This window comes from Fukomys damarensis, unplaced genomic scaffold (assembly GCF_012274545.1).
Source record: "Fukomys damarensis isolate Sample0158 unplaced genomic scaffold, DMR_v1.0_HiC HiC_scaffold_32, whole genome shotgun sequence".
Lineage (NCBI taxonomy): Eukaryota > Metazoa > Chordata > Mammalia > Rodentia > Bathyergidae > Fukomys > Fukomys damarensis.
In genome coordinates this window covers 7506559-7521758 of record NW_022900944.1, presented here as the reverse complement: position 1 = coordinate 7521758, position 15200 = coordinate 7506559, and the positions used below count along the sequence as shown (strand labels likewise).

General features: G+C 37.6%; 1 protein-coding gene across 5 annotated transcripts in view; it reads left to right on the top strand.

The window, feature by feature from the left end:
* Abcg2 (ATP binding cassette subfamily G member 2 (Junior blood group)) overlaps positions 1-13710 on the top strand; it is a 123598-nt gene extending 109888 nt beyond the window's left edge. For all 5 annotated transcript variants that reach the window (XM_010610482.1, XM_010610481.1, XM_010610484.2 and 2 more), the window contains 7 exons: positions 3609-3691; positions 7104-7193; positions 7523-7647; positions 8476-8630; positions 10591-10680; positions 11727-11815; positions 13513-13710. In XM_010610482.1, the coding sequence (XP_010608784.1) occupies positions 3609-3691; positions 7104-7193; positions 7523-7647; positions 8476-8630; positions 10591-10680; positions 11727-11815; positions 13513-13660 (780 nt within the window). In that variant the 3' untranslated portion in view covers positions 13661-13710. The remainder of the gene's footprint in view (positions 1-3608; positions 3692-7103; positions 7194-7522; positions 7648-8475; positions 8631-10590; positions 10681-11726; positions 11816-13512) is intronic.
* The last annotated feature ends 1490 nt before the right edge of the window (positions 13711-15200 follow it).

The following is a 15200-nucleotide window of genomic DNA, read 5'->3' as shown; positions in this document are numbered from 1 at the left end:
ACCCACATACACTTAGCGGCGTGCTCTACTCATTCCCTCGCCAGCTCTCAAGCCAGTCAGATCGCCGATCCTGTTTAACTGCCGCACCATCCACCTGTGCCTGAGAGTCTGCATCCCCATTGGGTCACTTTGTCAATTGCTGTAAACATTTTTCATGCTTGTGATTTGACAATTCCTCTCAGAACACGGACAGGTTTTTCTGTCCTGTCAGTCGAGGAAATAATTTTATTTTTTGAGAATAGATTTATGTCATTTGGAAAACAGTCGCGAGTCAGATCCATCAACCTGGGTTACCCATTGTTAAATAGTGAGATGATGTGACGGGCTGATTCTTTCATGCGATGTTTGCATTAGGTTTTTTTATTTTATTTGCTCTAAAAGTGGCTTTTAAGTTCTCATTCAAGACACATTCATGGTAGTTCTGGGCAGGGCATGATTAGAACACTGCTTCTTGCCTTATTCCAGGATTGTGCCTGTTTGGCTACTGTGCTTTCTTGCGATGGAAACCCCAGGCCCACTGCCTCCGGGGTGCATGTTCAGCCTCCTTGCCTCACCAGGGAACTCAGTTCCACAGTTGGAATCCAGCAATGCTCAGAGAAGCTGCAGTCTCTAGAATAAGCATGGAAACTTGTATCATCCCGAGTGTAGTGGGGTAACTCTTACTGAGGTTTGTAAGTACTGGAATGTTTGGTATAGGATTAGGCAAACCTCTTTGCAAAGAAGGCCACTTGGTAAATTTGTCAGGCCTTGCGGGCCATATGGGGTCTTCATCTCAGGTATCAACTCTGCCATTTTAGGATGACCTCAACCATAACAAATACCTAAGCAAACGAACAAGACTGTGTGACAGTAAAACTTCATGAATGCTGAAGTTTCAGTTTCATACTGTAAAAAATATTATTGTTATTATTTTTTTTTTTGGTACTGAGAATCGAACTCAGGTCCTTGCACTTGTGAGGCAGATGCCAGAACCACTGAGCTAAATCCCCAGCCTCCCAAAATATTCTTGATCTTCTTAGCTTCCATCTATTAAAAAATTTGACAGACACTATTCTTAGCTTATAGACTTAACAAAAACAAGCAGCTGGCCCTGTTTGACTGTGGGCCATAGTTTACTGACCGTTGGCATATGGTTATTAATCTTACTTTTTTATTTCTCTTAGTTTTTGAACATGAAATTTAAAATTGTTTTATGGCTTACTAGTGATAAATCTGTTTACTTAGCGCTGTACTTTGATTTAAAGTTGTTATTTCAGATTCAGAGTTGGCCTCTAAGCAGTGATTATATTTGGGAGGTCTTGAGAAGAATAGATTAATTACATAGAATATTCAGTGTTCATTTAATGTGCCAAGGGTTTCCTTATTAAATTTGTTTGGAAGATTTTATCATTAATCTCCTGGAGAACCAACCTATCTTTCTCCCCCCCTTCCTTCCTTCTATCTCTCTCTCTTTTCTTTTTGTACCAGGGATTGAACTCAGAGCCTTGTGCTTTTGAGGCAGGCAGTCGCACCACTGAGCTAAATCCTTGGCCCAAGGACCATTGTTTCTATTGGCATATTAACCATCTAACTATGGATTCATGATGACAGCCACAAACATCCCTCAGAACACACTTTGAAAAATGTTGGTTATGGGGTTGGGGATTTAGCCCAGTGGTTCCGGTGCCTGCCTCTCAAGCGCAAGGACCCAAGTTCAATCCCTGGTACCACCCCCCCCAAAAAAAAAGAAAAATGTTGGTTAAATGTATTTGAACATATACAGAATGATATATTTGGATAATTTCCTTTTTTTTAATCCTTCTGTTTAAAACAGAAGCTAGAGGCCAGATGCCCAGACTTATATACAGTGTTATTGGCCTCACCATGAAATGTTGTTTGCCTAATGATTTTTTTTTTCATACAAGGACACGATTATGAGATTCACTGTTTTCTGAAAATGTTTGGAAATTGATTGGAATTCTTTTAGAACTTTCAAGACTTTGGGAAACACCCTAATGACAAATCTACAAGTGTTAATATAAGATATCAAATTTGAGTGCAAATAAACAAAGAGTAGGGAGTGTCTACTTTGAAAGACAAATATTCTAAGTTGAATTATGTGAAAGTACAGACCCTTTTTTGTGTGTGCATGCTGCACTTTGATAGTTATCAGCATTTGTTTTGGAAGCTTGATCTGTTGAAATGAAGCAGAGTATATCCTGAGGATAATGAAAATATCTCACGCTAGTGGATTTTTTTTCTACTAAATTTCTGTCTTGTTACTAAAGAGATTTTTAAGAACATCTTCTAAGTGAAACATGTAAGTATTTGTTCCAGACTGCAGTCTTCACAAACTAGTCTTTACAGGTCATAATCCTATTTTTCTGCTTTGACGTTTTCATACCAAAATGTCTTTCACAGGGCCGGGGATTTAGCTCAGTGGTTCTGCTACCTGCCTCATAGGCACAAGGTCCTGAGTTTGATCCCTGGTACCAACAAAAAAAGCAAAACAAAAAACACAAAATATCTTTCACAAATTTGTTAATGTTTCAGTACTATTTTAGTGCTAAGATTTTTTTTTTAATTGAAGTTTCTTATATATTTGCAGGATATTTCAGTTTTTTAAGAATACCATTTGTTATATTTTTATAATTATTATGTTAGTAATAATAATTTCTCAAGTGAATTATAACATAATATAGCCCTAATCTCCTTTGTGATTAGAAGCCTTTAGATACTTTTTATGTTAAAAACAGAAGATATGATTGCCCATTTTCCCCGGGAACCTTCCATAGAGACTGAGGAGGTAAAGACGGGTGAGGATGCAAAGCACTGGCAGCTCAGGGGCTGTGTGGACCGCAGGCCTCACTGGCAGAGGCTGATGCAGAAGCGGTGACAGAGGAGAGGGGTAAAGGGAGCAACTTGGCTGAGCCAGAGAAAGCTGGCTAGGCACTTTGGTGATGGTGACCATGCATTTTCCCATTAAGGCAGGATTCCCCAGAGGTTGGCTAGGTGGGGCCCAGTTCAACCCTACTTCCTTACCGTGCACAATTCCTTTGTTAGAAATTGCGTGTTTTTAAACTTGTATTTATTTTTAATATTAAGTGTAAAGGCATCCTGTTTTTACTTGAACCTTTTGAAGTAAAAAACTGTGTGTTCATCAGAACAGAGGTAAAAAGTTTAGTTCAAATTCAGCTTTTAGCCACATGGACTTCTCCAGGTATCTGCATTGCTGTGCTCCCTGTGTGGCATCCATGGGTCCAGCACCACAGCTAGGCCCTGAATCCGCAGTGCCTGGCAGTCATAAGAAGGAACCTAGCTTTCTTAGTGTCTGCTCTGCTGTCCTCTCAGGTTCCGGAACAATGATTTACTTTTCAGTTTAACTGAGGAAGTGATCTAATAATTATTGCATTATATATTCTTGCAGGGAGTTTTTGTTTGTTTGTTTCTGTAGTACTTGACTGAGCCTAGCATGTTGTACATACTTATGAAGCACTGTACTACATCCCCAACACTGGCCATTATCTCAGTTGAGAAAACTAATTATGTAGCTGTATGTAACATTGAATGGTTTGTAAAAATATTTATGTCTAATTGAAGCTCTTATTTTCCTTTTTCTTTTTGAACAGATCATTGTCACAATCGTACTGGCACTGGTTATAGGTGCCCTTTACTTCAGGCTAGAAAATGACAGTGCTGGAATCCAGAATAGGTGAGTAAAATTTGAAAGAATGCTGTTACTTCGTTCAAGCTTATGGAGAGATTCATTAAGAATTTGAATGAAAGACCAAGTAAAGGGTAAATGTTATTGTTTGGTTGTGGGGTAAGATGAGTCAATGAATAGAAAACTGTATAGAAGAGCTAATTTTGCTTTTCTCATATACATGTACTTATATATGTGCATTGATTAATTATTTAGGACAAAATATACCCTTTTTTAAAAAATGTAATTTATTGGTACATTCTAGGAAAATATACCCTTTTAACCATTTTTAAATGTATAGTTTCATAGCATTGTGTATATTCACATTGTTGTACAGTGCTACCATCTAACTCCAGGATTTTTTTTTCCGTCTTCCTCAAACTGCCATGACATTACATTACATTAAAGAGTAATGTCCCATGCTACCCCTCTCAATTCCTACAAGCCACTGTCCTACTTTGTGTCCCGAGTTGACTACTGTAGGGACCGCACATATATGGAATCAGTCCTTGAGTAACTAACTGACCTATTGCCTTTAGCATAAGATCTTCATGGTTCATTTGTATTATAGTGTGTTTCTTCCAGCTTTTGGCTATTGTGAATTTATGTTGCTGTGGGTCTAGAAATTTCTGTTTGAATCTCTGCTGTCAGTTCCTTGGGATATATTACCTGAAGTAAAATTGCTGGATCATACAGTAACTCTTAGTTTTCACCATTTTATATTCTTACCCATAGCACACAAGGGTGCTTGTTTCTCCACATCCCCTGGAATATTAATCGCTTATCAGATATATGATCTGCAAATAGTTTCTATAATTCTGTGGGTTGTCTTTTCTTTCTATAGATGTACAAACATTCTTAATTTTGATGACGAGTTTATCTGTTTTTTCCCACTGCTTGCAAACTAATTTCCTTTATGCATTTTAATTTTGACTTTTTTTTTTTTTTACTTCAGGATAAAGTAGTAGTAACTAAGAAACTGTATTTGGATCTTATGTAGAATATGAGCGCCTTTGACTTAGTAGCCTTATCACCTGGGTTATGGTGATAACTAAACAAATTAGGTAAATATATTTTTTAAAACATTTGGACCTAGTAATCCCTCTTCTGGGTATTTTAAAAAAATATTTAAAATCAGTTTGTTGAAGAAATATCTGCAGCACTGTTTATAGCCAAGATATGAAATCAATCTAATTCTTCATCAGTAGATGAATGTATAAAAAATACGGTGTTGAATACACAGTGGAATATTACTGAGTTATAAAAAAATCAACAACATGGATAGAACTGTAAAACACATTAAGTAAAATAACCCAGACACAGAAAGGTAGATGTCATTATGTTCTCATCTATACATAAAATGTAAATTGCAGTCTTACAAGTATAAATAGATTGTGGTTGCTAGAGACTGAAAAGAGTAGAGAACAATGATAATGGTCAAAGGATACAAAGTCCCAGATAAGAGGCATAAATTTTTGTCTTTGAAATACATTCTACACTTTTGAGATGACAGTAAATAATGTATACTATATTTCTAAATTATAGAGTATAAATTTCAAATGTTCTCACTATAAAATGGTGAGGTAATATTTGCGGTAATGGTTTATCACTTGAGTTGGCCTGATTTATTTTAAATTGTATTTGTGAATCGTAATATCCCCTTATATTCCATAATTATACAACCATAAATTGCCAATGTATAACTTTAAACATTTTTAAAAATCAGGTTAACAAGTAGATATGATGGATGTGGGTTACTACCTTGAAAAAATAAGAATGCATTACATTCTTTCATAATAAAAACAATTTAAAATAAATCATCTTATGATTTAGGAGTTTTACTGTTCATTTGTTCAGAATCATTATGAACATTACTGTGCTATTAGTTGTAAGACAAAAAATTTCCCATGTTTCTGAAATTAGCTTTATGCTGACAGTAAATATATTTTCATATGGTAAATTTCATAGCTGTTTCTTTATTAGGCCTGATTGTTTTCTCTTCATTTTAATTATTCTATAAATATTTACATTTAAAGCAGCCTGTAGTTTTATTTACTTTTTGGGTATTAAACAAGAATTATTAAATGTCTGTGGATAGTTGGGGTTGTTCACTTAAATTTACATTTTTAAGAAATATTCTTTTGTTTTGGTATCATTTAAATAATATACTATCTCATTGGTTCAAATTAATGTCTGCCATGTGAATTAAATTGTTTGGTTACGAAGGGAGTTATCCCTGTCTTATGCTTTCATAAAGTTCATATTTCCATCAGAGTATAGATTAACTGAGTCTTTTCCTTTTAAATCTCAATTATTTTATTGAGAAATAAGATGTAAGTCTTACTTTTCATATGGGTGTACAAATTAATTTATTCTTTATAAGCAAGCCTTACCTTGTTTTCTTTTTGGAGCTCTTCAGAAACCATGTGGGATGTGCTATGTGAGGGAGAATTATCAAGGCTTTACTGATGAGAGTGTGGTAGATGACTTTAAGGAGGTACCGAGTGAGGATTCCCTCCTCTGTCTTTTATTTTCTTTCTGCACGGCGTCCTTATTTCTTTACTCAGTTTTAAAACCAGGATGGGTAACTGAATGTTTTTAGACTTAATTTAGTGTACTGTTTCTCTGTGCAGACCTTAGGAACGATACCTAGCATTTTTGTTAAGTGGAATGTGATGATGTCTTTGTGACCAATGTATGAACTTAGGCAAAATACCTTAGGCTGCATGGTAAACCATAGAATTTATTGTCCTTCAGTTCTGTGGCCAGGCTCCTGTGAGGACCCCAACCTGGCTGCAGATGGCCTTGCTCACTCTGTGCCCTCTAGTTGCAGGCAGTGTCTGGTATCCTCCATCCTGTAAGGCACTCTCCTCAACTGGGGGCTCTACTCTCTTGACCTCATCTGCCTTATTACTTTCCAAAGACCCCATCTCCAAGTAACATCATGCTGGGAGTTCAGGCTTCAACACATGATTTTTAGGAAGTTTTTTCTTTTTGAGACAGGGTCCTGCTGTGTCATACATGCTGACCTTGAACTTACCATGTAGCCCTGGATGGCCTCGAATTTGCAGTGGTCCTCCTGCCTCAGCCTCCCTAGAGCTGGGATTACAGGAATGCACCACACACCCAACTCAACATATGATTTTTAGGGGGAACACATTTTGGTGCAAAGCAGCGTATGTGTGAACTTCAGAATGTGTTGTAATATGGACTCAGGGGGTTCCCACTATGGAGACAGAGATAGGGGAGAGACCTGAGGGGGGTGACATTTTCCTCACTTCCTGTTTTAGCCAGAACAATTTTACGTTTTTTTAAATCTTAACTTTTTTGACTACTATATCATTTGTGGAAAGAGTTCTGTGGGTAGAAAACTGAGTGTTGAGTTGACTGTGGTACTTTTGTTCCCATTCTGTCCTGGCAGAGCTGGGGTGCTGTTCTTCTTGACAACCAACCAGTGTTTCAGCAGTGTGTCAGCTGTGGAGCTCTTTGTAGTGGAGAAGAAGCTCTTCATGTGAGTTGGTTCTTGTTCTGGGAAGGACATTAGGGGCTGATGGGTCAAAGACGCCATCCTAGGGATTATTGGTATTTTTCTTGAATTTATTTGTTCCATACATAATGGGCGGGGGAGAGGTTTACAGGGAGAGCTTACTGGAGCCGGATATCCAGAGGGCTTGGCGCCTGAGAGGGTGAGGGGTGGGAGGATGGGCAGCCTGAAGGACGTGGAAAGCTGGCCTGTTAGGCCCAGGCAGCTGCAGAGGTCTACACAGCACACATCTCATCTTCTGAGCTCTTCCTTTTGAAACTAATCTGAGATATGTGATATGTGTTTCTCTTCTACAGACACGAGTACATCAGTGGATACTACAGAGTGGCATCTTATTTCTTTGGAAAGTTATTATCTGATTTATTACCAATGAGGTTGTTGCCAAGTGTTATATTTACTTCTATTCTGTACTTCATGTTAGGTAAGTAACAAGACAGAAAGGGTATGTCTTTAGTTTGGGTTATGAGCTGAAGCCAGTTTCTCTATGTATATTTTTATTTGTATCTCTGTAGAGGTATATAGATAGATAACAGATTAATATATGCACATATACACCCTCCTACCTATTCCTAAAAGAAATATGGTAGAATTGGGTTTACTTATCTACTTGTTTGATAGATGCAGACACATTCATTTGTGTATTATTTTCAGTCTTCATTCCAGGCTTACTGCATCAGGATTTCCATATATTTTACTGATACACAAACATCAGAATGTCTATTTTTGACAGGGTACTATAGATAAGGCCATTATTTGAGTTTTTACCTTCTATTGTACAAATGAGGTGTTCATAAAGAGTTAGGCATGGGATCTAGACCCCCAAACTCTTGATCCTTACCCCCCTTCCCAAATCTTCAGAGTCTGTGACCTGTGGCAATAACAGCAGAATCCTGACCCCAGGTTCCTCACTGGTGCAGTCACAGGACAAACTGAGTGCTGTGGAGATGCCTGGTAAATGAGTGGCTGTTGATATATTTTCTTTAGAAGAGAAGACTGTAGAACTGTAGCCCATTGGGTTGCCTGGAGCCCTCCATCACAGAAACTCAGAAATTGTAATTATACAGACAGGGGGACAGGTGTAATATGGAGAAATGCTTTTACAGTAAATGTAAGAAATAAAACTGTATGAAAACATCCTGTGGTTATATGGAGGGAAAATAATGAAAGTGGTGACCCTGGAGTTGGCTAGTGAGTGCCCCAAATCTGTGGTGAGCAAGACAGCTGCACTGACCATTGCTTTTCTTTGTAGGATTGAAACCACTGGCAGAGGCTTTCTTCATCATGATGTTCACTCTTATGCTGGTGGCTTATACAGCCAGTTCCATGGCATTGGCCATAGCAGCCGGTCAGAGTGTGGTCTCCGTAGCAACCCTTCTCATGACCATCTCTTTTGTGTTTATGATGGTGAGTATGAAATGTGCTTTTCTGAGTCTAAATTCTTGTCCTTCTTTCTTCCTAAACATTCACCTGTCCTGTGAAGTCTGCTTTGAGCATTCAGAATATGGGACTCTGATGCTTTCAGGAGGCTGTGCCCTTAAGTACAGTGTATGTTAGAGAATGTACCAGCTTTCTTCCTTGCCCTTATCCAGCCATTTTTGCTAGTGTCTTAATGTAATTCCTATAACTTTGTTAATATATACTTATTAAAACTGTAGATACATTCTGGTGACATTTTATGAAATCTTGACAAATCAGAACTTCCAAAACCAGAATTTGGCAATGGAGAATTGCTGTTTTTTTAATCATAGCAAAAATAGTATGGCTGGACTCACTCTTCTCCAGGGTGAAAGACAAACTCTGTGATAAATGTAACAGTGTGTGGAATGGTGTCTGTCTTGGCTGCCTGTTGTATTTGAAAAGGAGTGTTTTAAAAATACTGGAAAATTCCAAAGTCCATAGTACTAGTTTATCTCCTTTTTCTGCGTTCCTAAGAATCTCTTATATCAATATATTTTTGCTTATCTTTTTGCTTCATGATTACTTAGTCCTAATGTTATATGCCCCTGAATTTTGTACTCAATGTAGATGAATCAGCAGATGAATGGAACCCGTTGACCACAGATCTTAAAATGTTCCATAATTTGCACAGACTGTCACTAAAGTTTAATTCTTCTATCTGAATTTGGAAACTACCAATGTAGATACCTCTGAGAAAGTGCTGTGTGTTCTCTGTATGTTCTATACTGTCATCCAGTAAATAAAGTGGTCTTCAATAAATGCAAATGTTTTAATTTATTTTATGCTTTGATTATTACTTAAATGTTTCTGTGTAGAACTTATAAAACTGGTCATAAAACTGCTTTTTATTCATATACTAAACACCTGGTGAGGCCAAGTCTCAGTGTACGTACACACACCAAAAGCATTGTCGTAGTTTTGCGTATCCCAGTATACCATGTCCCAGTTGGGACAAATTTTATGTGAACTTCATGGCTGCCTTTTGTTCATGTTGAGCAGTCCTTCCTGGCATCTCCATTGTGGAAGTGCTTATTCATAGCCTTAAAGTAGGCTCTTAACCACATTTTTGCTGTAGTTTATGACATTATGCTCTTTATCAGTTCTAGGCTTTGACTTGTAAGTTTTCATTCTGAACCCCATATTGTTCCTAAAGTCATGATACAGAGTGCAAATCCTTATAGCAACTGATTTTATTGTATGGAAGCAGAGAGGGGAGAGTGGTGCTCAGGACTATTGTGGTCTGTTCCTAGATTGCTCCATTTATTAAGGGGAACAGATCAGTACAGTTTGCCCGTCATATCCATGAGTTCTGCATCTAAGGATTCAACCAGCTGTGGATAAAAAATATATGACAAACATTATTTCTGTACAGACTTTTTTCTTTTTATTTCCCCTAAAGAATAGAGCACAACTCTTAGCATTTGCATTGTATTACATTGCAAACAATATTGAGATGGCTTTAAACATACAAGATATGTTTATTTAAAGGATGTTCATGGAGTACATGCACATAATATACCATTTTAAACATAAGAGACTTGATCGTTTGCAGATTTTGGTATCTGTGCTTGGGGACCAGTTCCTCTTGGATACCAAGAGAAGACTGTGCTTAATCTTCCACTGTGATCACTGAAAGAGAAAGTTGGGGACATAGTCTTGATACATAAGGACCTTTCAAACATGTGGGAAATGTAATATAGAGCAAGGGTTTATTTTCCTTCCTTTATTACCACCCTAAGCTGTGTAGAGGTATTCACATGTGAAGGAGGAAGATTAAATGGAAGGAATTTCAAGAAAGTGTTCGTCCCAATAGAAATGTTTAGAAGGTTGTAGCGTTCTAGAAGATGGATTGCTCTAGAATTCTTCATGAAATCATCGGATCAATTCTGACTGAATTTTTTTATAGCTCTTTTCAGGTCTGTTGGTAAATCTCAGAACCATTGCTCCTTGGCTCTCATGGCTTCAGTACTTCAGCATTCCTCGATACGGCTTTACAGTGAGTTGTCCTCATCTGTCGTCCTGACTGGGATCCAAACTGGGAACAATCAAAATAAGTCCTAACCATTTTATTTCCCTACCCATGGGCCATGATCTTTATCCAGGAATTTCCTTTCAGAAGCAATAGATGAGAACTTCCTGTTACCCTTGGTTTGCTCCAAGTCAGGGATTTTTTCCTGTCACTCTGTTGAAGGAATAAAGAGTAGGGAAGAATACCAGTTAAAGGGGTTTAGATTGACTAATTGATGAAAAATATATTATTTCAGCACTATGGGGAAATACATGAGAGGCTGGGAGGCTAGAACTCATAGTCTTCATTAAAAGGAACATTGGAAGGGAAACTGAGACCATGAAATACTGATAACCATAATGGTTTGAACAAATTTAACTCCAGAAGATGCTCTCTGTCTTAGCACAGTGTAACAGAGTTTCTAAGTCTCACAGTTATAACTTGTCTTGATGGATACAAATAAGAACAAACACTCATTACCACAAATTAACAATACTTATGAGCACCTTTCTATCACTTTAATTTGAGTGTTTACAGGATTATAAAATTGGAGAGAGAAGTTGGGTATGATAACATGAGCCTGTAACCCCAGCCACTTGGGAGGATGAGGCAGGAGGATCATGAGTTCAAGGACAGCTTGAGCAATTTAAAAGGCCATGTCTCCAACGTAACAAAATAAAACAGTGGAACATGCACTTCCCTAATTGGTATGAGATCCTGAGTTTAATATCCCGTACTATAAAAATATAAAATAATAAAACAATAAAAAATTTGAGAAAAACAAGCTTTGGAATAATATAGCTGGAGGTTTGCTGACAAATACTTTTGCCTTTTTGTATTAGAAGTAATATCTGAAGCCTCATGATTGCCAGGGAACATATCTAGTTGTTTAGTATGGCAAAGACTGTGAATGTGAAACAATGTTTTCAAAATAATAATAAAGATTGAATTCAAGGATGTAATTATGATTATTCTTTGGAAGTATTCTGAAACTTAAGGCTATTTACCTTACCAGGCCCCTTCTTGTGTTATAGGCTTTGCAATATAATGAATTTTTGGGACAAGACTTCTGTCCAGGACTCAATACAACACAAAATCATACCTGTGACAACAGCTATGCAATGTAAGTTTGCATTCAGTGTCGTGATGAATGCGCTTGCTACTGTGGTGTAGGTAGAAAGGCCACGGGTTTATAACTGGTGTGAGTCCTGTAGATCAACAAGACTTTCTGAGCCCGTTTTCTGATCTGTGAAGAGAGTTGTTGTGCACCAGGGTACATGGACACGCCGTAGAACTCCTTTATTCTACTGCAGTCAAATTTGTATTTAACATTGAAAAATGTATTCTGTGTGTTGCTTCCTTGCTTTGGGCCTTTAAAAAGAACTTTTTGATTAGAAGTTTGAGTTTTGATCTTTCAGAGCATTAGAGTTTGATGATTTTGCGAGAGATTGTGGTTTGTGAACATGTGGGTTAAACGCTGCCTGTGCTTCCAGCCTGTGCATGGTGGTGAGAACTAGAAGGGCAACAGAAGCGTGGAGGGAGTGAACGTTGCCCTACTAGTATCATAGCAGTTCGCTCTGCCTCAGGCCTTTGGGAGACATCCTGTTATCACAGCTTGTGTGTGTGTGTTACTGTGTAAAACTGATTTGGAATGCTCCCTATTGTAAGACATGTCCTCTAATGAAGGAGACATATAATACTTTCCTTTTCTATGATTGTTATTAATGGTGTGATTTTGATACATACATTAAGGAGAGAAAAGAGAATGCTGGTATCCTACATCTCTTCAGTAGCATAGAAGAGTTGTTAATAATATGTAGGACAAGTTTCTATTTTGTGCTATTGTCAGAGAAACTTCTGCCCATTCCATTCCTCAGTGTATGTTCCGATACTAAACTCACCACAAGCCTGCCGGTCAGGAGGAAGAGGACAGGAAAAATGGCACCAGATAAGGAGGAGTCACCACAGGCTTCACATTCACCTATAGCTAGCTAGTCCTCACAAAAGAAAGGAGGAAGTTTACTTATTATAAAGACCCCGTGGCTGTTTTGGGGACTGTTAAATTCCAAAAGATGAACAGGCAATCACCAATTGTATCAAGTGGTTTAGTATTAGGTACTTTTCTAACCTGTGGCAGGACCCTCCATCCTGCTCTGCTCCAGCTGCCACTTAAGGGTTGAGTCTGAACCTGGACATGCTGGTGACATCCTGAGCTGAGTGTCTGCAGTGCTCATTGCTGTCTTTGTATGAGAGCTGACAGAATGTGAGCCTGGCCTGAAGCCCTTGCTCCCTCTGGTCCAAGTTTCAGAATTCTTAGACTGTGTTCTGGATGACTTTCTTGTGAGAGAGCAGAAATACAAGGAGATTTGATTATCTTAACAACAGCTATAGGTGTCATAGGTTAAATCTGAGGTTTTCTCCATAAGGAAATAAGTGAAAGGTTGATTGATCAAATGTTCCTTTGAAGAGAGCAGCATTACAGATCTGTTAACAAATAAATATGAAGAAGCTTGCAATTTGATTCATAGTATGACTGTAGAATTGGCCAATTTCATAAATCCTACTTTTCCTCCTTTTTAAAATGTGTACAATATCTATACCCGTTTGGATTGTTTGAGGGACTAACACATTAGGTACAAGTTGTTTAGCATAGAATTTAACAAAATCATACATACTTTTAGTGAGTGTTAGCTATTATTCTTGAAGGGATAATTATTAATGATTGATTAACATGTAAATTTTTTAAAGGAACAGTGAATATATTGAGCAAAATTGAACCTATGAAATGAATGCAGTTGTGTTTTTTCTGTTTAATTTTAGATGTACTGGAGAACAATATTTGAAAAATCAAGGCATTGATCTCTCTCCTTGGAACTTGTGGAAGAATCATGTGGCTTTGGCTTGTATGACAATCATCTTCCTCACAATTGCCTACCTAAAATTATTATTTCTCAAGAAACATTCATAAGTTCTTTAAGTTACTTTGAATTAGTCTCATATTAAAAAGAGCACCCTGAATTATTTTGTGTCCAGTGAAGATTATTTTGTCTTCTGTTCATTTGCCATCCCACTGTTGTTCAGCAATAATCATTTATAGCAGAAACACTCCTAAAATCATGAGAAACTGAAATATACGTGAAAGAACCAAAGCTAAATACTAATAAAATTACATATTGTGTATTAGTTCACATCATCAGATTGTAACCACAGGGAAGAAATCTGCAGTAAGCCCCCAATTTACAAATGAGTTCAGTTCCAGGAGAATGTTCATAAGTCAGATTCATTCATAAGTCCCATGGAGAAATTCTTATATACCTTTGACACAAATACACAATTTAAAGTATAAAAAATCAAACACACACACACTGTTTTTACAGTTACCCTAAAGTGGTGGAACGGTATTGTACAACATTAATAAAGTATTGTCACTTTTCTTTCTATGAGTTATTACTTTGCACTTCCTAGCAGTCACCTCCACATCACCACTGCTTTTCCTCTTACTTCTGGACATCTTGTCACAGTGTGCAGCCCTGGCAGGCAGGATGAACAATTACTTGGAAACCAAACTTAATTCAGTCACTCTCAACCAAGAGTGCTTAGTATCAGGGAGACTCAGGAGAAGCCCCAAAGCTGAGAATTCTCCAGCTTTTATTTAGAATATCAGTAGAAATGAAAAAAAGCAGAAGCAAAACAATTCGGGAAAAGAGCTATCTCAAGGCTAGGTAGTTTTCTTGCAGGAAGAGGAAGGACAGTGAGTCGCCAGACACAACATGCTTCATTAATCTATATGTCTTGTTTAACCATTTCTCATAGAACTTGGGTGCTTTTGCATCACAGTTTAACCATTCACTCCTCACAGAACCTGTGTACTTTTGCCCTGCCGTTTAACCTTTCAGTCCTTGGCCAAAGTCCCCCACCCATCTTGGGCTCTGACTTAGCACTGCACTATTTGTACATTCTCACACTATGCTGTAAGCACTCAGTAGCACAACTGCAACAATGGCAAGACAAATGATCTACTTCCATGATTTGTTTGCATCTATGAATGTTCCTAATGTGAAGTCCCTTCATGTCTGTGAAAGTTCACAACTTGAATGTTCATAAGTCAGGGACTTGTCTAATTTATCGACCTGAGAAATGAGAATCGAATTCCAGAAACACTTGACAAGTTAACTAATATTTCTGCTGTCAGTTTTCTCATCTTAAAAATGAGGACCCATGCCTGTAATCTTAGCACTGAAGGAGGTCAAGGCATGAGGATTGTAAGTTCTAGTCCTGCGAGGCCAACTCAGCCAGGTTCTATCTCAAAACAAAAAATAAAACACCTATTGTCTATTGCAATAATTTGAAAGTTGTTCATTGATTATTTAAGAGATACACATAACAATCAGACCAAAAATCCTATAGTGAAATAAAGAAGACCTCTCATGAGTTAAAAAAAGATCTCAACTCTAGAGTGCCTATCAGTACCATTCTTGCAAATGTACTCTTCTGCCTCTAGAGTCTGA